This window comes from Hibiscus syriacus, unplaced genomic scaffold (genome assembly GCF_006381635.1).
Source record: "Hibiscus syriacus cultivar Baekdansim isolate YM2019G1 unplaced genomic scaffold, ASM638163v2 tig00110940_pilon, whole genome shotgun sequence".
NCBI lineage: Eukaryota > Viridiplantae > Streptophyta > Magnoliopsida > Malvales > Malvaceae > Hibiscus > Hibiscus syriacus.
In genome coordinates, this window is record NW_024062923.1 from 136,969 (window position 1) to 158,955 (window position 21,987).

The 21,987-nt window shown below is 34.4% G+C and overlaps 4 protein-coding genes across 4 annotated transcripts; 3 read left to right on the top strand and 1 right to left on the bottom strand.

Moving 5' to 3' along the window:
- Window positions 1-3,656: 3,656 nt before the first annotated feature.
- LOC120147615 lies at window positions 3,657-4,303 on the bottom strand. Its single transcript, XM_039160942.1, has 3 exons — window positions 4,169-4,303; window positions 3,968-4,089; window positions 3,657-3,888 (listed from the first exon to the last, which is right to left on the bottom strand). The coding sequence occupies exons 1-3, from the start codon at window positions 4,290-4,292 to the stop codon at window positions 3,670-3,672; spliced, it is 465 nt and encodes a 154-aa protein (XP_039016873.1). The 5' UTR covers window positions 4,293-4,303; the 3' UTR covers window positions 3,657-3,669.
- Window positions 4,304-4,946: 643 nt separating this feature from the next.
- LOC120147614 (CENP-B homolog protein 2-like) lies at window positions 4,947-6,451 on the top strand. The gene is made up of 3 exons (XM_039160941.1): window positions 4,947-5,246; window positions 5,279-5,477; window positions 5,748-6,451. Exons 1-3 carry the CDS (start codon window positions 4,947-4,949, stop codon window positions 6,449-6,451), a joined length of 1,203 nt encoding a protein of 400 aa, XP_039016872.1.
- A 1,209-nt stretch (window positions 6,452-7,660) lies between these two features.
- On the top strand, window positions 7,661-10,388 carry LOC120147400 (probable polygalacturonase). Its single transcript, XM_039160772.1, has 5 exons — window positions 7,661-8,276; window positions 8,416-8,536; window positions 8,826-9,074; window positions 9,313-9,466; window positions 9,691-10,388. The coding sequence occupies exons 1-5, from the start codon at window positions 7,878-7,880 to the stop codon at window positions 10,214-10,216; spliced, it is 1,449 nt and encodes a 482-aa protein (XP_039016703.1). The 5' UTR covers window positions 7,661-7,877; the 3' UTR covers window positions 10,217-10,388.
- Window positions 10,389-16,006: 5,618 nt separating this feature from the next.
- LOC120147401 (protein TIFY 10A-like) lies at window positions 16,007-17,177 on the top strand. The gene is made up of 3 exons (XM_039160773.1): window positions 16,007-16,197; window positions 16,301-16,759; window positions 16,847-17,177. The coding sequence occupies exons 1-3, from the start codon at window positions 16,071-16,073 to the stop codon at window positions 17,008-17,010; spliced, it is 750 nt and encodes a 249-aa protein (XP_039016704.1). The 5' UTR covers window positions 16,007-16,070; the 3' UTR covers window positions 17,011-17,177.
- Window positions 17,178-21,987: the final 4,810 nt, after the last annotated feature.

Genomic DNA, 21,987 nt, shown 5'->3' on the forward strand with positions numbered 1-21,987 from the left:
TTTTCACGACGATCGACGCATTTTTACAATGGGTGGGGGAATGCGTTTTGGTCGCAGTGGCAAGACGGTTTTGATGGTGTCAACGATGACGAACACGGACCGACGATGGTCGACCGACGATCGAAAATGTAAAATTTGGGGGTATTTTTGTTATTTTAATTATAATATTAATTATTTAAAATAAATATTTTTTTAAAATTTTTCATGCTTAATATGTTTCAAATAACGGCTAAATTTAACAGTCGTTACGATCCATGCGCCTAAAAGTATAACGTTAGAAATGTTAAGTAATTATTTTTAGTGAAAATTTCTTCAAACATCAAATTGTATTTTGAGGTATAGTTTATGCACTTATTTTTGTATTAAGCTAATATTTACATATGATGAATATAAATATAAATAGGGTAAACTACGCACTTAATATTTAAACTATCAGTTTTGGTCCATTTTAGTACTTAAGCTTTTACTCTTTTAAAATCATACCTAAAGTTTTGCTTTTGTTTCATTTTAGCATCCCACTGTTAAAAACTTAACACATTTTATACTTAAACTATCAGTTTTTGGTCTGTTTTAGAATCAAAACTTTCAATTTTTTTAAAATTTAACGTTAAATTTTGAACATGGTACTAAAATAAAACAAAAATTAAACTTTATGTATGATTTTGAAAAGATTAAAAGTTTAAGTATTAAAAATGATCAAAACTGATAGTTTAGGTACGAAACATGTAATTTACCCATATCATTATATGTGTACATGTATATAGTTTTAGGGGATTTTGTGGGGGGTAAATGGGATGTTTTCCAAATCAGGGTGTCCTTAGCGGCGGCGGCGGTGGTGGTTGCGAGATGGAGGTAGATCCTTGGTGGTTCAGTAGGTGAGAGACATGACCACGAGAACATGGTTTTCAATGGCCCATCATCACTTCAAATAATCAACTTAAGATGTTTTTAATAAATTTTATATATTGAACTCATAAAGAGTAGTTTTATTGAATAAGAAGAGTATTATTTTAAAAAAATAAATAATCATATCTATAAAATATATGCAGGTTATAAATAATTAAAAAAATATTTTAAATATATCTTTATGACCACCCATACTAATTTAAATGAAAAAAGTCATATATTCTTATAATTATGTATAATAATTACATACTTATAAATTAATGAAAAAAACATTTATATACTTATAATAATAAACTTAATATACTTACAAGACTTATATCATAAATAAATATCTAAATTATATTCTATTTTTCATTTAAATAATTCAATTATTTTTAAATTAAAATAAATATATATTTTAGTCAAAATATATACCTAAAGTATTTTATGTCAAATTTGGTACTAAACTATTCAATTTTTTTTCATCTAAATTCTAAAAGAGTTGATATGTGACATTAATTAAAGAATATTTTAATTACTTGGATGAAATAAATTGAATACTTTATGTCCCTATTTTGACCAAAAATATAAATTTAAATACTTATTTCGACTAAAAAATACTTTAGATACTTAAATGAGAAAGGTGATAAATTATATGTAATTATTTGTTATATAAGACTACTTATAAAAGAAATTTGTTTAATTTGTAGTAAGTACAGAACAATATATATTTAAAGATAAAATTTTAATTATTTACCTCACATTTATAGTATTCGAACTCAAATTCTCAAAAAAATAACAATAATTATTTTATTACTTGTAGTGTAAGGGGAAAAAACTTAAATTAATGGGAAAAAGACATAATTAGCTGGAAAAAGAAGGTGTCAAAGAATAGGAGATTGGAGGGGAACTGAGGTGGCAAAGTCTGTGTTTGGGAACTTGAACCATGTCTCGACTCGGCGCAGTTGCGGTATCACCACCTTCATATACATCAAATCTCTACCACTCCATGGCAGATAAGCTAAGCTTTCACTGTCACACGCCATTTCCCAAATGAAGGTTAGAAGAACTAAGATCAGAATTACATAAACAGTCTGGGTTCTCTCCATTCTCCTTTTGGTTAAGCTCATATGTTGTCTTGTTTTCTTGTTTGCAGATATTCAGCTGGGTCCAAAACAAGGTCACCGGCAAGAAACCCACCACCAACATCGTACCAGACAATCGTAAGTACATTTTGATTCCATGTTTGGTCCCCATACATGTTTTTGTCTCTGACATGTTTGATCTTCGTTGCTGATCATCGTCGTCGTCGTCATCTTACAGACACCACCCCGCAACAGCCTTGCAAAGAAGAGTTCAGCGACTGGCCTCATGGACTGCTAGCAATCGGAACATTCGGCAACAAGATCAAACAAGAACCGGAGAAACCAAATACACAACAAGATATTCATTTTAATCATCTACACGGTCTTACACCAGAAGAAGTAGGGAAGCTTCAGAAAGAGTTCTTGATATTTCAAGAACACGTCGAACCATCACCGTCATCGGCTGATCCTGAAGCTCCTGCTGAAGAAAGGGTTTGCAATACTGGATTCTCCGATGACTACCGCTGCACCAGTTTAGTCCACAGTAGAGGGAAAGATGTAAGCTTGGATAACTCCAAAGCTGCAATAGGGAAGAAATCATTGCCGTTTCTTTTAAAGAAGATGTTCGTTTGTAGAAATGGATTCTCACCGGCTCCCATTAGTTTAAGGGATCCAGCCATGGAGTCAAGAATGGAGAAGGTACTTAAAAAAAACACATCAATCACAGCAGTAAATCACATTGTTAATCAAGTATAATTAAACGTTTTGAGCTGTTTCCAGATGTTGAAAACTATGCTTCACAAGAAGATATATCCACAAAATCATGGCACCAAATTGACTACCAAGAAATCCCTAGAGAGCAGTGCTAATTTTGCCAGGACTGTCAATGGAGATGACAAGACAGAAAAGGCAGACGATGGAAGTAAATGGGTGAAAACAGATTCTGAATGTAAGTTGATATAAACAAACATATACGCTTGAAGAACTCAAATCTTAATTTGAAATCAATGAATGTTTAACTTGATTCTTTCTGTTCTTAATTGCAGATATTGTTTTGGAAATATAATCTGCTTTGTTTCATGAAGATGACAGCCATAGCTTTGGGAAATACATGTTTGCACTGATCTTCTCTCAGTGTTGCTTCTTCGTTTTGAATCCTCCCTATTAAATGTTTTGAGTTTTGGTGTTTTTGAGGATGATAATTGAGAGTTTTTTAGACTAGAACTTGTTCATCATCTTTTCTCTCAAGAGCTGTAAATCATCAGTTAATGCTGATATCGTGTTTCATCATTAAATAATATCTATCAATTTTACTCGATTATACAATACACCACTAATATTATCAAGAGAGTTTCAACACTTTTAACATAAATATTTGAAGTATCATTCATTAAACAATCAATTATGCATAAATCGAACGATCTGGTAAAAGAATTATTGTTATTCTTGAGATTCAGATCGGAACACAAAAAATATCAAGGTGGAAGCGTTAGAGTAAGTTTTGTTTTATCTAATGAAGTTTTAAAAGTAACAAATTAATCACAAATTATTACACAACAAACAGCAATCAAAAATATGAAAAGCTTGTTAGCACCAAAGATCCACAAGCCTTCAATCAGGAAGGGAGAGGAAAGAAACGATAGTCTCGTAATAGGGAAATCTAGCGACGAGCTCGGACCGTTAACCGAGCTGGAAAGTCTCAAAACTGAAAGGCGGGTGCACAGGTGCATCTCACAAGGGAGTAGTGAGCCTCAGGATCTCTCGGTTCAGCTCTGGTAACTCCCCCATCACCGGAAATGTGCCTTTGATGGAACCAAACATATGGAGGTACAGTATATTGCACCCTCTGATCATCTACTATATCAGGTCCAACACATGTTAGTTTCACCTTCCCATCTTTCTCGTCCAGCTCTACGATCTGTATCGAATATTCAAACATGTTCTCATTACACATTCAGGAACAAAAGACCAAGAAATTTCACGTGACCGGCAATTACCGTAGGAGGTTCTCCCTTATAAAAATGCCAGGTCTCGGCACATGGTGTCCTATGAAGACGAGACACGGTTCTGGATTGTAGCATGAAGTAGATACATGTGCTTACTTCACGATCGACTTTGTCTGCAATGAAACTACTGTCATATGTTTGATAAATTCATTTAAGAAGATGAAGCATAAACAAAATGAATAAGGTTGTTACATTGAGGATGAAGATGAGATTTGGAGAGGAAGATGGAGGTGTCCCTGAAAGGTTCAGAAAACAAACCGCCCTCAGGGTTTGGGACCAGCTTCAACTTGGCTGCAATCTCTGATGCAGATGCCATGTTTGGTTTTCCTTGCTCTTGGATACTGGATTTATCTGGTTGATTTAACTGACAAAGAAAGGACTATGTTTCAGAGTTCAGACAAGCAAAAAACCTTTTGGCTTCATTCTCGTGTTTGAATTCAACTGCTTCCTGTGGTTATGTTGTCACCCATGACGTTCACACGAATAAGATAAAATTCAGGGTAAATGAAAGTCAAGCATCCCCTAACCCTAAAAGTGGAATCCACAAAGGTGTACGTGTAATGCTTTGAAAGGATAAAGGACATTCATTTTTGCATTAAAAAAAGTTTAACTACAGCTAAAACTCTATAAATTAATAATGTCAAGATCGAATAAATTTATTAATTTAGAGAGTTATTAATTTATCGATAAATTAATAATTATTAATTTAAAGAGTTTTTAAGTAATTATACTGTACATACCAAACAAAAAGGCAAATTAGTTTATGCCTCTTAGAATTACGTTACAGCGAACCTTAGGACTCAACGTAAATTAGTAACTACTGTGTTCATATGCATTGGAAATCAATAATGACTTTTGAAGTACAGTAAATGTAAACAAGAGGAGCAAATGTGTTCAATGTATTCTTAAGCAAGTTTGGCATATATAAATTACATGAATGTGTTAGAGTATTCAAACCATATCTCACAAGATGGCTTCTCATCTAAAAGGTGTTGCAAAATCAACTATGTCAGATCAAATAAGTAAGGAGTTGTGTGAGTACAAGAGAGATAATCCTACAAGCACACAAAAAGACTTGCAGAGATGGCTTGAGGGAAAATTTCAGTTGAAAGTTAGTCAAGGAACAATATCAAACACACTTAAGCGGTCAGATGACTATCTCTCTATTGAAATAGAAAAGGGAAGAGCAGAGATCAAAAGACACAAACCAATAAAATATCCTGACATGGAGAAGGTTGTTTATGAGTGGTTTCTCCAACATCAAGAACGTGTGAATATACAGGAGAATTAATTTTGCAGAAGGCAAGAGATATAATGAAACTCGTGTACCCTCATGATGATTCATATTTTAACTTCTCTATAGGATGGCTTGGGAAATTCAAGCACCGACATGGCATAAAGTCATTTCGTCGTTTTGGCGAGAGTGGGTCTGTTGATGTACAAGACATGGAGCAGAAATTGGTATCGATTCGGGAGAAAATTGATCAGTTCCCTATGAAAGATGTTTTCAATATGGATGAAACTGGGTTGTTTTATAGGCTACAAGCTGATCATTCACTGGCAACAAAACAACTTGAAGGAAGAAAATAAGATAAAGAAAGGCTGACGGTAGTTATTTGTTGCAATGAAGATGGATCTGAAAAAATCCCTCTATGGATTATTAGGAAATATGCAAAGCCTCATTTCTTCAAGAATGTCAACATGAATAGCTTGGATTGTCAGTATCGAGCTAACAGAAAAACATGGATGACTAGTGTGCTTTTTGATGAATATGTTCGTTCATTTGACCAAATGATGCATGGTAGAAGGGTTCTACTTGTGGTGGATATTTGTCCAGCACATCCAAGAAATATTGAAGGGCTAATAAACGTTGAGTTATTCTTCTTGCCACCCAACATGACATCAAAGATTCAACCTTGCGATGTTGGGATAATAAGAGCTTTCAAGATGTATTACCGTAGAAGGTTTTACCGCAAAATATTGGAAGGTTATGAGGTGGGACAATCTGATCCAGGGAAGATAAATGTCCTTGATGCTATCAATTTGGCAATCCCAGCTTGGACGATAGATGTTCGAAAAGAAACAATAGTGAATTGCTTCCGACACTGTAAAATTCGTTCAGCTAGTGACGTTGCAAGAAATTTGGATGAATCCACTTTTGATGAAGAAACTCAAGACCTCGAACCTATGATCAATCAATGTGGCTATCGTAATAAGATGGATATCGACAATCTAATGAACTACCCAGGTGAAAATGAAGCATGTTCGAAGGTTCAGAGTTTAGAAGATATTGTGGGTACTATCATTGAGAACAATGCAGAGGATGACAGCGAAGATGATACGGTGTCTTTGGAGCCTGTTACGCGAAAGGAAGCACTTATGGCGTCGAACACTCTTCACAACTTTATGATACAATACAAAAATACAACACTTGAGCTATTGGATGCAAAAAGAAAAGTTAGAGATGAGCTCTAAATAGACTTGAACTTTAAAGGAAAACAGACAACTATTGAATCATATTTCAATAGAGTGTAATATATTTTTTTCAGTTTCCATGAATTATTAATTTTATCGAGATTTTTAAATTTTACATTGGCCCAAGTCGGGACCGGACAAATTTATTATTTTAGAGAGTTTATTAATTTACCGAGTATTAATTTAAAGAGTTTCTACTGTATACCATTTTTTCAAAATAAGAGTTGAATTTTTTTCGATTCACTCGTGTGTATAATGTTACAAACATTAATTTTAGATAATGAGATGATTTGAAAAAAAAATTAAACACCTATTTAAGTAAATTTAGACAATTATTTTATAATTAATCCTAAAAAAGTCTTGGATTTTACAAAGTATTGAAAATTTTGTCATATATGTTTCTTTTAAATATAATGGTCTCGTGTCAAATGATATTAAAACGATATTTTAACTATCTAATTTTACGTCAAGCCTTCCAATGAATAGAATAAGTAGGGTATATAATTGTGACGATAATTGATGACGAGAATGTCATGGGAATAAATAAAAAAGAATGTCACAAGTTAAAGAGATAAAATAAAATATTAATTCCATATTGAAAAATAAAAAATTATAATTCGATCAAATTTAATAAAAATGTCTGAATAGAAAATGAGTTTAATATTTGAATAAAAATTTCTGTTGGGAGACTTACCCACCAAAAACATGTGTGTGACCCGGATCGATTCAAATTAATCAAAGCGAAGCCTTGAGAATCGGAAAGATAAAAAAAAATAGTGTTAATATAATAATAATAACATGATTAAATAAAATAAATAAAAATGATTAAATTTTACGATAAAATTAAATCTATAACTTACGTATAGTATATAAACTAATAAAATAACAAGTTAAAAATTAATCTGCTGATAAACATAAAATTTTTAAAATATAAAATTAATAATAATCAAATTAAATTTCTTGATAAAATCTACAACCTACTGGTTTTCTTAAAAAAAATTCCTTTTATTTAACTGATAGATTGCAACTCCTCAACTGTTCACCTACTGCTGCCGCTGCTTACTGGTGGATGATGTGACATTGCTTCTCGTTGCCGTAAAATGAAGCCTCGGATTTCACTTCCTTCTTGTCGGAAATGACATTTACATCTCTTACAATTAATCATAGTCTTATAAATCAAGTCAAAATCTTCTACCTGCCCAAACTAGAATCTATGTACTCGCTCAACCATCTCCATTGACCATCAAAGCTTCCCCCTTGAATTGAAATCTACTCCATTTCCGATCAACAAATCCAGCGGCTACATATCACTAACATCTCACCAAAAATCAAATACACCCTTTGGCCCTCTTACTCTTACAAAAGGATCTCTCCTTTGTTTCCATGTTTCAAACCCAACAGTTAAAAATCGTTTCTTCAACCAAAAATGGCGGAGGTTTTACCGGTGGGGCGGTTCCCGGCGTTCCTGTCTTCGCGTAAAACTCTCTTCACTGTCCTTTGGATCTCGGCTTTCGGTTCTGTCTTTTTATGGCAACGGGATATTGTTGGAGCTGGGTTCTCGATGTTTGGGAAAGTTTGGCCGGGTCGGACTATGTCCGAGGGTCGGGCTTTCGATTTTAACATGACTGAGTTTGGTGCTGTTGGGGATGGGGTTACGGATAATACGGCGGCGTTTGAGAGGGCTGTCTCGGCGATCTCGAAGCTCGGGAAGAAAGGCGGTGCGAGGCTCAATGTCCCGCCGGGGAAATGGCTCACGGCGCCGTTTAATCTCACTAGTCATATGACTTTATTTCTGGCCGAGGATGCTGAGATTATTGGAATCCAGGTTGGTTTCCTCAAAATATCATATCATGAACGTATAATGATGTTAGTTTAAGTGAATTTTCTTTGTTGTAGCCAATTATTCAGCTGTTTTGTCTAAGACACCGGAAATCTTGTTGGATTCTTTGTCTGGCATTATACAGGATGAGAACCGGTGGCCGTTAATGCCTCCGTTGCCGTCCTACGGATACGGAAGAGAGCATCGAGGACCTCGGTACGGAAGCTTAATCCACGGCCAAAACCTCACAGATGTCGTTATAACTGGTTGGTTTGCGATTTCGAATTTCGATTCGTTTAGCAATAGTTCTTCTTAAGCTGATCAAATGAGTCTCGGTGTGATCTTCAGTAAAAGAACTAAACAGCAAGTAATACATGTAATGTGGATCTGATCGGTTAATAGGGAAATTTGATTGGCTGCAAGCAACACATGTAATGTATATTCGAGTCCGGTTTACCGTTTTTCTTTACGAATCGACACTGCAATCCTTGTTCTATATGGATCAGTCGTCGCCCGTCGAGTCTGATTGTACCCTTTATCTTTGCAAATGGACAGGGAATAATGGTACCATAAATGGACAGGGTCAGTCATGGTGGAAAAAGTATCGTCAGAAGCTACTCAACCACACCAGAGGTCCTCTTGTGCAGATAATGTGGTCGAACGACATCGTAATCGCTAATATAACCTTACGTGATTCTCCGTTTTGGACTTTTCATCCTTACGACTGCAAGAACGTAACAGTTCGGAACGTTACCATCTTGGCACCCGTATTTGAAGCCCCGAATACCGACGGAATCGATCCTGGTAAGTAATCCCTAACAATAGAAATTAAACACTTGTCTGTGAAAGTTTCTGGTAGCCAAGGCTGTAGACCCAATTCTCATGCATACAATTAGTAGTTGCTTAGAAGTGTTTGTTCCACATCTAAGTTGCTTGCGGTGCAAGATTTGTCGATAATCCGTAGAATGAATTCGAGACTGGAAAAATGGTTATTAGTTCATTCCGAATGTAACTAAATGCAAGTCGTATGCGGCATAAACAGATTCGTGTGAGGATATGGTGATAGAGGATTGCTACATAAGCGTCGGTGACGATGCAATTGCAATAAAGAGTGGCTGGGATCAGTATGGCATAGCTTATGGACGACCCTCTCGAAACATTCTCATCCGGAACCTCATTGTCCGCTCTATGGTCAGGTGAAGTTTCTCGGTATTTCTATTCGTTTGTCCTCCCCGTTCTGTTACACGACCGGAGTTTTTGAACGTTTAACTGTGCATATCATCTTCACTGATGTACAGAGGAAATTGCTCTGCATTTCTTGTATCACAAGTCTAGAATGCGTTTTTACTGTACCTTTTATCAGCCCCTGTTTGTATTTGGTTAAGTGAACATTTTGACTCTTGGCTGAACATATACACAGTGCCGGCGTATCGATAGGCAGCGAGATGTCTGGTGGGGTATCGAATGTTACCGTGGAGAACCTCATTGTCTGGAGTTCCAGACGTGCGGTTCGAATCAAGACCGCTGCCGGAAGAGGTGGATATGTAAGAGATATAACGTACAGGAATCTGACATTCAACGATGCTCGAGTCGGAATCGTTGTCAAGACAGACTACAACGAGCACCCCGACTTAGATTTTGACAAGAACGCTCTCCCGGTACTCGAGAACATAAGCTTCACCGGGGTACGCGGTGAAGGAGTCCGTGTGCCCGTTCGTATACACGGCAGCGAAGACATCCCGGTCAGGAACGTGACTTTTAGGGATATGAACGTGGGGATTACGTATAAGAAGAAGCACGTATTCCAATGTGCATTCGTTCAAGGTCGCGTGATCGGGACCATATTCCCCGCTCCTTGTGAAAACCTTGATATATACGATGAAGACGAAAGGCTCGTAAAGCTCTCAACTGCCCAGAATGCAACAGATATAGATTACGGTGTCTGACAAGACGGTGGATCATCATCTCCGGCAACCGTTCTTCGTGGGATCAAAATCGGAAGGCTTAAAACTGTATATCTGAAATGAGGAACAAGATTGGAGCAGTGGGGCTTGTTCAAATCTTGCCCCTTTTGGCTCCAATTTCTTTCTATAACATGATCATATGATCGCCTCTCTCCCACTGTCTCATTGGGAATCCCAAAGAAATTTTATCTCTTAAAGACATTGTTCATGCACGTTGGATCAAGACAATTTGTATAGTAAATAAACACGTGTTTAACCAACAACTAGTTGGTCTAGTAAGATGAGACACTAGGTCCCTTAAGCAAACTCATAGGTTCAAATCCTGACGTTTGCGAATGGAGCAAATTAGATTGGGAGGGTCGTCATCGCCTCTGCAGTACCTGATCTGGATTAGTCGGCCAATAAATCGAATACCAGTGATTAATTAAAAAACACACGTGTATATAACATAATTCACGTTAGATTTAAATTGATATTCAGTGTTCAACTTGGTGAAATGATTAAAAGAACGAGTTAACTACGTACTAAGATAAAATTTGGGAAATACTAGGATAGTAAAAATACCCCTCTATTAAAAGCTTAACATGTTTAATATCTAAACTATTAGTTTTGGTCCATTTTAGTACATAAACTTTCAATTTTTTTCCAAAACTTAACGTTGAATTTTGAATAGGGTACTAAAATGAAACAAAAAACTAAAGTTTTTAACGATGAGATACTAAAATGAAACAAAAACAAAACTTTAGGTATAGTTTGAAAACTGAAATTCTAGGAATCAACATAAACCAAAACTGATAATTTAGATACTAAACGCGTAATTTATCCAATAGTTTAAAAGTAATGTCAAGTCAAATCAAGTTCAAATTTAAGATAAAAAATACATTATTCAACTCGGGATTTTATATATATATATATATTTTTTCAATTAGATCATTATTTTATCAAATAAAAATAAGAATTTATGTATATATGTATGTCAGGTAGGGTGGATTGAATCAGATGTGAACTTTTACCTCCAAATCAAGTGTAGTTTTAAAGTCGAGTTAAACTTTCTTATATTCAGGTCGACTATATATCGATAAAGAAATAAATTCGAGTCAAATTTAAACAAGTCAAAAACTTAATCCGATTCAGATTTATGATCATCCTTAGACGAATTGGAATGTAATGTAAATGAGGTAGCATATCTTTTGTAGATTATGACCAAAGATTTCGCCATTCTATTTCTTACAATAATTTGATACCCAAAATCCTATTTGGTGAATAAACGACACATCAACCACTACAAAACTCACATGACACGACAGTGAAACACGATATACATGGTAAATGTTGCGTAAACAAAAACTACATCATTTAAAGACGTGTGGGGATATTCAAGATTTGTTGCAAGGTGGTCCATTGGCCTTGTGAGAGAAGGAATATCACATGGTGTGGGGTACTTCAGATGGAAATCGAGGGTAGTTCTGCCTTAGGATAGTTTAATTCAAGATTAAGGAAATAATGAAATAACGTGATCGAAAATGTTATAAAAATTATAAATTTTTTATTAGACACAATTTAAAATGTAGATTTTTAACATTTTCAGTTTAACTACAAATATTATACATAAAGTAACATTTTTTGTTATTAATCGAAAAATATTATAAAAAATATTAATATTTTAAATTATATCTAACAAAATATACTATAATTTTATAATAATTTCGATCACGTACTTTATCAATCTTAAATTAGACAGACCTATTATGTTGCATTAAAATTTGTCAGTGTGCCGCTCAGTTTGACCCACCTGACATTCCTATAGTAGCCCCAACAACTGTTCGTACCTTTATTGGGATGTACAACTTTCCAAGGATTCAGTGTTGTATTCCCAAAGTGGACCCTCCTTAGCAATATAGTCGAGTTTTCGATTAAGTCCGGTCGAGTTGAATAAATATTTTTGAGTTATTTGAGTTCACTAGTGGTATTTTATAATTTAATTTTAACTTAAAAAATTTTCGAGTTAAGGCGATTTATTCGAGTTTCTATATAAATTTTATTATAGTTGTTTATAGTTTTATAGTATGATTTGGTTATAATTGTTTTGACTTTCTCTAACCATATAATATATATACATATATTTTATATTTTTTACATTATAATGTTATTTAATATATCAAATATAACTTAAAGTTATAAAATATATTTATGATATTATATATAAATAATGTATTTTGAGGTAAAGTATTGATGAGAATATAAATGAGTCAAAGAATTAATGTAAAGAAAGAATTTGTAAACAATTGTAGTTAAAAGATTAAATTGAATAAAATTCAAAGTTAAGGGACCAAATAAAAAAGTGTACATTCTTAGTAAAATATAAGAATTGAAATTACACATGTATTCTATAATGGTGTATGAGCATGTGGTTTAAATTTTGAAAAAAATACTTAAAATGAATGATGAATTGAAGAAACAAAGAAATCGTGAAGAGTTTACATACTAAATTAAAAAAATAGAAAACTTGTCATCAAAAATAGAAATTAAAAGTACATAAATATTCTATGATGGTTTAGGAGCACGAGATTCAAATTTGATAGAAATTTACTTAAAATGAAAGAGAAGTTTAAGGAATATAGAAAGCGTGGATTAAATCATAAAATTACTAAAATAGTTAATCAAATTTTTAGTTTTTCGAATAACTCAAAATTTTAAAATTTCAACTCAATTCAAATTAAACATCGAATAGATAATTTGAACTGATTCAAATAACTTGATTTAAATAACTCGAAATTAAAAAAAATAGATTTTTTTTATCAAATCCAATTGTCCCTCAAACCGTCCTAAAAAAACCATCTAGGTACGGTGCCGTTATTTTCCCCAAAAAAGGAAGGGTTACTTCGTCAAATAACTAAAGAACCGACACGCCAATCGCGTGTTCGATGCTCCTTCCTTCTACACGTCTGTCGAGTCGGAGTCCCCCGTGACTCCTTTTCCTTGCTGTTCTTCTAATATTCTTCTTATTTAGGATTAATTATGCGTTTAGTATATAAATTATAAGTTTTAATATATCTTAATTTTTAAATGCTTATTTTTTAAAAAAATAAGCATTTAATTTAGTTTTATTTTAGTATAGCGTCATTAAAAACTTAACAGACGGACTGACGTGACATAATTTCGGTAGACTGATGACAAATTCGAATGGGGGACCATGATAGAATGATGAATCGACCAACATAGTTTAGTTTGATGCCCACTGGAAGGTGAACCACTGAGATCGAAAAATAAAGAAATCAAAGAGTCCATCGTCGATTCGAGAAGATCGAGGTGTTTCCAGAATAAATGAAGCTTGAAATCGAGTTCAGAAGGTTGAAATCGAGTTCAGAGGGTCGAACAGGTGCGGATTGAAAAGTTCAGGCTTCATCAGTTGACATATATGACGGTCTACAATTGTAGACGCGGTGATAAACGAACTCGTCTGTTAAGTTTTTTAACGAAAAAAATACTACAATGAAATAAAAATTAAACGACATATATGATTTTGAAAAAAAAAATATAGTAAAACAGACCAGAAATGATACTTTAGGTACTAAACTCATAGTTTAACCTTTTGTTTATTTCAATAATTTTTTAAAAAAAATTCAATTTGGTGTACGAAACAGGGACCCACTTTGGTTGGAGAAAATATAGATTAAAAATATTAACAAAAGAAAAGGCGGCAATTATCATGCACCGCCACGAGAAAAATGCTATGTTCACTACCGCCTCTGATTATCTGCCACGTGTAAATGCAAGAGTTGTGCATTGCATGTGCACCCACTACAACCATACCTTTTCTTCTCATCTGCATTTCTCACACGAGCCTTCTTTTTTCCGCCTTTTCTTTAACAAAATTTCTCACACGAGTTTCACACGGCCCTTTCTCTTTTTTAATTACAAATTCCCAAATTGTTTCCCATTTTTTTAATTTAAATGGTTAATTACACCAACTTTCACTACGAGTCACTAGATTTTAAAAAATTCAACTTTAGCCACTGAATTTTTATGTTACGGCCGTAATACCCGTCAATACTAACATTAACATATTTACATTTCAGTCATCTTTTTTTATCTAATTGATTTTTCATGTATTTCATTCAAAGTCAACAACTCTGATCTCTTTTGATGAGATTAATTTTAAGGTATATTGTTCTCTCCTCGAAGTAATACTTCTCACCATTCAAATTTTTGAAAAAACCCTCAAATCCCCAAATTCAAAAAAGACAATTAAATCCCTAAAATGGTAATTTTGTTTGTTTAATTTCATCGATATTAAGTGAGTTTCGTGAAAAATTCATATCATGAAAAGAAATATGAGTGTAATGTGAACGTTTTGATATTAATCTTACAGCGAATGGTGATCAATGATGAGCAATGATCCACTACCAACATCGATAAAAAATATCGTGTCTAAAAGTAGATCATTTAGAGATTTAGTGACAAAATTAATATACTTCTAGAGTTAAATACTAAAATAATAAAGCACAAATAATCGCAACACGTTTTGTCCATGTTTTCTCGCCTTCTAAATTATAATAAATTCATTATAATTAAACAAATTAATATTTTAATAATAAAATAATACACTATTCAAAGTTTTGGTGACATATGATATAATTTATAAACTATTACTTTTAGTTCATTTTAGTACTTAAACTTTCAATTCTTTCAAAATCATGCTTTACATTTAGTTATTATTTCATTTTTGTACCATGTCGTTAAAAACTTAATACTTTTAGTATCTAAACTATCAATTTTGATATGTTTTAATACCTAAACTTTCAAAAAAATTCAAAACTTAATGTTAAATTTTGAACGGAGTAATAAAATGAAACAAAACTAAACTTTAAGTATGATTTTGAAAAATTAAAAGAATAGATAATAGAATGAACAAAAACTGATAGTTTAGATACTAAACATGTAATTTACCTTAATTTATATGTTAAATTAGTCCGGATACGATAAACATGGTGCATAAGAAATCAGATGTAGGACCCACCCAAAGTTGAAGCGCACAATTGGGAGAGTCTGGACTACCACGTGTCCAAATATTATTTGAGGAATGAACATGCGCTTGCCGCTATTTTTCAGATTCAAGGAAGCGAGGGCACAACGGTATTTTAGGAACGAACAAAACTCATTTCAATTCAAAAAATTGGTTTTTTTATTTGACTTAAGAATTTTTTATTAGAATTAATTTCGAGTTATAATTTTATAAATTCGATTCGATTCAAATAAAATTTAAGTTCAAATCTAATAGGAAAATACAACTCGAATAACTCGAAATTATTAATAATTAATAGATTAATTTTTAATTTTGAGTCAAATTCCTCGACTCTATATGATACGTGCTTAATCAATACACTTGTTTTACTAAAATACCATTTGTTGGTGATTTTCCATTTATATTTTGTACAATAAACAATTGTAAGATATAATTTAGGTTAAGTGATTAATAAGAATGAATGAACAAAACAACACGCGTTGAGAATCCGGAACAGAGGAGACAATAAGATAATTGAAGCTGTAGGGCAGCTGCAAAGCTTAAACAAAGCATCATTTATTCCTCGTGCTTTTAACCCACCTTCTTCCTCTTCTTCTACCTGTTATTTTCACACATAAAAAAAAAGCCGGCTTCGGTCTTCTCATATAAATAAAGGCTCTTGCTTTGCCAACTATCATAATTTCCCAACAGATGCTTGATTTTAGCTGTTGAGTATTAAAGAATCGAGGGTATTTGGTTTTCCAAATCATTCTCTGAAAAAAACCCAGAGGAGCGAAGGATCGGATTCTGTTTTTGTTTGAACTTTGAAGGATGTCTTGTTCACCGGAGAAGAAGCCGAAGTTTAGCCAAACTTGTAGCCTTTTGAGTCAGTACTTGAAGGAGAAAGGTAGTTTTGGAGATCTGACTCTGGGAATGACATGCAATGTTGAAGCTAATGGTAAGTTCTCTCTTTTTTAGATGTTTGATATTCAGATCTCAAAACAGTAAAAACGTGTATTTTATTCTAATTTGAATTTTGAACCATGTGCGTTTGTATGCAGGGAATCCGGAGATGCTGCGTCCTTGTCCCACCATGAATTTGTTTCCGGTCACTGAGAAATCCGGTGGCGACTGTGGGCGCGACGTTGGGGCGGCTCGGAAATCGAGATCGATGGATCTGTTCGCTAATCAAGCTGGTTTTCCATCACCACCGGTTCCGAAGGACGATGGCCTGAAAAGGGTTGATTCTAGTGTTACCACCGTGAACAAAGCGGCTGCGGCGGAGCCTCAAACTGCACAGATGACAATCTTTTACGGTGGACAAGTGATTGTGTTCAACGATTTCCCGGCCGATAAAGCTAAGGAAATCATGCTTTTAGCTGGCAAGGGGAACTCTCGAAGCAATAGCATGGCTAGAAGACCGGTTGAATCCGGTACCGGAGTTCCACCTACCGCTAGTTTCAGCCACACCGCCACACAAGACTGCGTACGCTCTCCTCTGCGACCAATTCCCGGTGGCGGTAAGCCTTGCAGTCCTCTTTGTTCTTTCAATAGTCGGAGTAAAGTTCATATTTCCGGGTTTCTTATTGGTTACTTGTCCGTTGCAGATTTGCCAATTGCGAGGAGAGCTTCACTCCACCGTTTCCTCGAGAAGAGAAAGGACAGGATCACCACAAGCGCACCGTACCAGATTGTTAACCCGGCAGCTCCGCCTTCCAAGCCCGCCGACGACAAATCTTGGCTCGGTTTGGCTGCCCAAACCCCGCAATAGTTGAGGTTTATTGTTACGCCTCCTATGGATTTTTGTTTTTCAGCTTGCCGTTTCATTTAGCTGTTCCCTTAGACCCTAACTCTCGATCAAAATCCCATCATTAGTTTAATTGTAATTATTCTCCACTATTACATTGTTAGTTAATGAATCAAAAGTTATTGATCTTCACTTCGATGATGGTATGAACTACGAACTTGGTGTTGAAGTAATAAAAAAGCTGAAGTAACTGGGGATTGGTAAAAATACGCTTATGGGTGTTTGGATTAAGGAACGTGGGATTCTCATTGGAATGAAATCCACATTCTCATGTTTGGTTGGTCGGAAATCTCATTTCCGGTAATGTTTTATTACAAATAATAGATTTTTTGAGGTATATTATCGGGAATGTCATTATCTCATTTTCCTTAGGTATTGTTGGATTACCGACGTTTTAGACTAAAATGTATTTAATTTTTGTTTTCTTTCAAAAATATAATTCTTCTGTCATTAAATAATAAAAATTCTACGAAGGTTAAATTACAAATTTATCCTTAAACTATTTTAAATTTATAAAAAATATATAATTAAAATATTATATGAAGTTCACGGGTTAAAATAAAATTTTACCCTTTCATTAAATCTTTTTATATTTTCAATTTTATAAAATATATATATATATATATATTTTATGAATTTAAATTTTTTAAAGAAAATATATAAATATTTTCTAACTTGTTAAAAAAACAAATATATAATAAGGACAATTTGGTCAAATATACATTCAAATAATCTTTTATTCCTTTCACCAAATACGGTAATCTTATATTTATGTTAAACCAACCAAACACAAAATACAACATTCCCAGTAATCCTATTCCCTGTTAATTTTATATTCTCACTGATAATCTTACATTTCGTGAACCAAACACACCCTTAATTATTTGATAATACATGTTTAATTATTTTAATATAATCGTTAATGTTTAAATCAGTAAATTTTAAAAAATAATAATTGCTGTCGTCGGAGTTCAAATTCGAAATTTTTAGTAGGCAACGTAAATTGATTCTTGAGGCATTGGCATGAGTTTTGAATTTGATATCAAATCAGTGTCATATCCTGGTCTAGTCGTATGCTACTTTCTTATCAACAATTATGCAGCCTGCCTGCCTGCTTTATTAATTTTCCCTTTGCTTCTTCGTCATCCTTTTTTACAATATATATATTCAAATTAGACATAAATCTTAACAGACGAACTTAGACTAATAAATTAAAAAAAAAAGATAAACTACATGGGTGATCAGTTAATTATTATTTCTTTTCATTAGGATCATCGAAGTTTCGAAGTTTCGATTTAAGCTGTTCCTGTCTGCAATCGATTAGATCTTGGACCTTACGTTTCAGTGCCCTACAGTTATCAGTGGTGTGCCCTGAGCTCCCAATATGATAGCTGCATATGACGTTAATATAATGACCTTCAAGATATGTGGCCTCTCTAGGTTTGGATTGAACCGGAGTCACAAGATTCTTCTCAACTAGCGTTGGGAGAAACTCCTCATATATCATTGGGATTGGACTGATGCGAGTCTTTTTATGAAAGACATTATGAGGTCTAATCCCCAAATTAGTCAGGTAAGATTCCCTTTTGTTCCTTGGTTCTCTTTGAGTTCGTTTAGAAATACCGGATGATACAACTACAGTGGTTGAAATTGTAACACCTTTGTTAGCATTGTAGGTGTTGATATTGTTGATCTCTAGCTCTTTGTCCTTCATGGGAGGCTTATCACTGGAGTTCTCTCCTTCGATTTTTCCTTGTTTTATGGCTAGCTTGATCATCTCACCAGCCATAACTAGATCTGAGAAAGTTCCTGATGTAATTGCCACCAGGTGCCCGAAGTAAGGCGTCTTCAAGGTCTGTACAAACAGTTTTCTAGTTTCTTTTTCATCCAAAGGTCGATGAACTTCTACAGACAGATCCCTCCATCTATGTGCATATTGTCGGAAACTTTCGTTATGCTTCTTTTTCAGGCTTTGCAGTATAACTCGGTCTGATCTCATATAATTGATATGCTTGTACTGTTCTAAGAAAGACCTGGCTAAGTCTTTCCATGTCTTGATATGAGTTCGGTTGAGCTGGTTGTACCACCAGATAGCTGAACCGGACAGGCTCTCTTGAAAGCAGTGAATCAAGAGTTGGTCATTTCCCCCATATCTCGTCATCTTCCGACAGAACATAGTGATGTGGGCTGAGTGACAACTATTCCCATCAAACTTCTCGAACTCAGGGACCTTAAACTTTGGTGGAAGCACCAAATCTGGCACCAGACTTAGCTCCATTGGGTTCACTCAATAATAATCATGGTTCCCTAGGACCATCTTCATTTTATCTTCTAACATCCTGATCTTTTCTTCCATCTTCTTTGCCTTGTTCTCCTCGTCAAAATCCGGGATAAGGCAATTATCTGGATGACTATCAAGATTTGCTGAAGAAGTATGTAAATTTGCAACCGATACAACCTTCCCTTTGGCGGCAGATGAGTCACCTTGAAGTCCGGGCAAGATCCCGGATGAGACAACCACTTGTGGGGTCGGTGGTATGGTTATCCCCTCAGATACACCTACTCCGGGTACACTTGCTTGTTGTTGTAAACCAGACAACTTAGCCACGATCTGGTCGACTAAGGACTCCGTGCTTTTCTTGATGGACTCCATGATACCTTGACTGTTCTGAGCCATTTTGTCCTCCAATTCTTTATGCAGCATTGCCATGTTCTCTTCGATTTGTATGATTCTGGTCTTCATTCGCCTATTTTTCAAGCGGGTGTTTTGCGGATGGGGTGTGTCCAACGCTTGAGGTGGTGTATCCAGTATTTATTCCTTTTTTGAACCATTCTTTCGTTAGTTAATGCGAATGCAAAGAAAATAACAAAATACAAAATATGTCTAAATACATGATGCATGAAATGTCTGAGGCATTGATCCAAAAAAATGTGTATGTTATTATGAATAATCCTTATTGGGGACAAGAGTGTTTTATCTATTAAGAGACCAAAAATATCATGACAGCTTTTGACATGCTGACTAGTCTTCTGCGTTCTTCAGTCACCGATTGAATAATCTGTCGAACTGCTCCGACTTCTCTGGATGAACCGTGCAAATGTTGAGTTGCTTTTTGTACTTGCCCAAGAAGTCTCGAATGACTGCATCTCGGACATTTATCTTTTGTTGAGCATGAATACGTCATCGGAGCCCCTAACTTATAGGAACTATATAAAGTTCATTTGTATGTTTCTTGAGTTCGTCAGTAATGGTCTCCAACTTCAGTTATCGTTTTACCATTGTTGTCTTTGAAGGGACTCCCAAGATCAATAACCTTCATCTTTCCCATGCAACCTCTGCCAGTTAGTTCTTCCAAGATAAACTTTCATTGTGCTTGATGTAGACCCGGTTCATTCTGAGTCCTTTATAATGCAATAGAGTGATATAATCTTCAATTGTGGGCACCACGTCTTTTGGATTAAATATGACACATAGTCGCCTTGTAGACTGTCCTCTGCATTTTCATCTCTTCTATTACAAACCCTTTGTCCAGTAGTTTAGATTATTTTGTGTGTAGCAAATACCTTTTTAGGGATCAATGATCTCTTGTTATGATACAAATGCTAAGAAAATAAACACAAAGGCAACAAATTAGTGAATAAATAAACAAAAAAATGACAAAAGAAAGAAAGAAGAGCATGAGGAAAAAAAACAACATGGTCAGGGCAAAAATGTCTTAGGGCTTGAAATGGGGTTTTGGGGTAGGCTCTATTTCTCCATAGTCTCCCGGTTTAGGTTCTAGAAACGGTACCCGAGTTTTCCTTGCCGGCGCCCTCTTGGGCTTACCAGACCTTTAGTCCTAAGCCCATTATAAGCTTGTGTGGACTAAGTTAAACTCGGGAGGAAAGATTCCCTTATGCCCATACGGAGAATAAATTCACACGAAGACATAAGGTATATGAATCCCGAAGGCTACTTGCTAGGCCCATACGGTGAATAAATTCACACGAAGGTGTCGCTTTCACCCCCACTTAAAACAGGTTTGGAGCTCGGGTTTAGAGCCTTAGATGAAAATTCTTTAGGGGCTGAAATCATTAGAAAACGATTAGCACAACTATTTACTCGAAAAATATAATCAAAAGTAAACAATAAGGATCAAAATGTTACCTTAAAATTTAAACTTACCCTTTTTGTTAAAAAGACAACTGGAAATTACCTTAGCCTGACTCACTTACCTGTTTCCCTATCGGAGTCGCCAAGTTATCGGAACCGTCTTTCGGCTGGGCCAGGAATTGGGCTTTGACTTAGAAAATGGGTTGGAGTCGCCACCGATCATTTTAAAATGATATTTAGGTAAATCAGACACCATCTTACCTGATATACATCTTACCAAAGATGTGTCGGATTCGGGAATCGATTACAGTCAAGGCAGGGTTAGCACCCTTGAAGTGCCCTTTCGGTACTATATAATTTTCAGTTGTCTTAAATTAAGAAAATTGTAGTTTTAAACTAAATGGTAAAATAACGAGCTAAATTACTTACCTTTGACGAATTTGAATTTGTACCCTTAAAAAAGAATGTTAGATTTAATTAAACAAATATAAAAGAAAAAAGGATAAAGGATAAAGAAAAATAATAATAAAAGAATAAAAGAAATAAAAAGGAAGATAATGGTATGTATATATATAGAGGCTAAAATACTGAAAAAATAAAAAACATGAAAATATAAACAAAAGGTAAAATATACATATACATATATATATATATATATATATACAAATGTTAAAGTAGATAAAAAAATATGTGAAACAATAGCATATACTAAATAAAAACAAATAAATAAAATAGATAAAAGTATATATATATATAAATGCAAGAGAGGGAAAATAGATATTAAGTACAAAAGAAAGAAAAATAAAATAAAATAAAATAAAATAAAATAAAACGAAAAAAGAATAAAC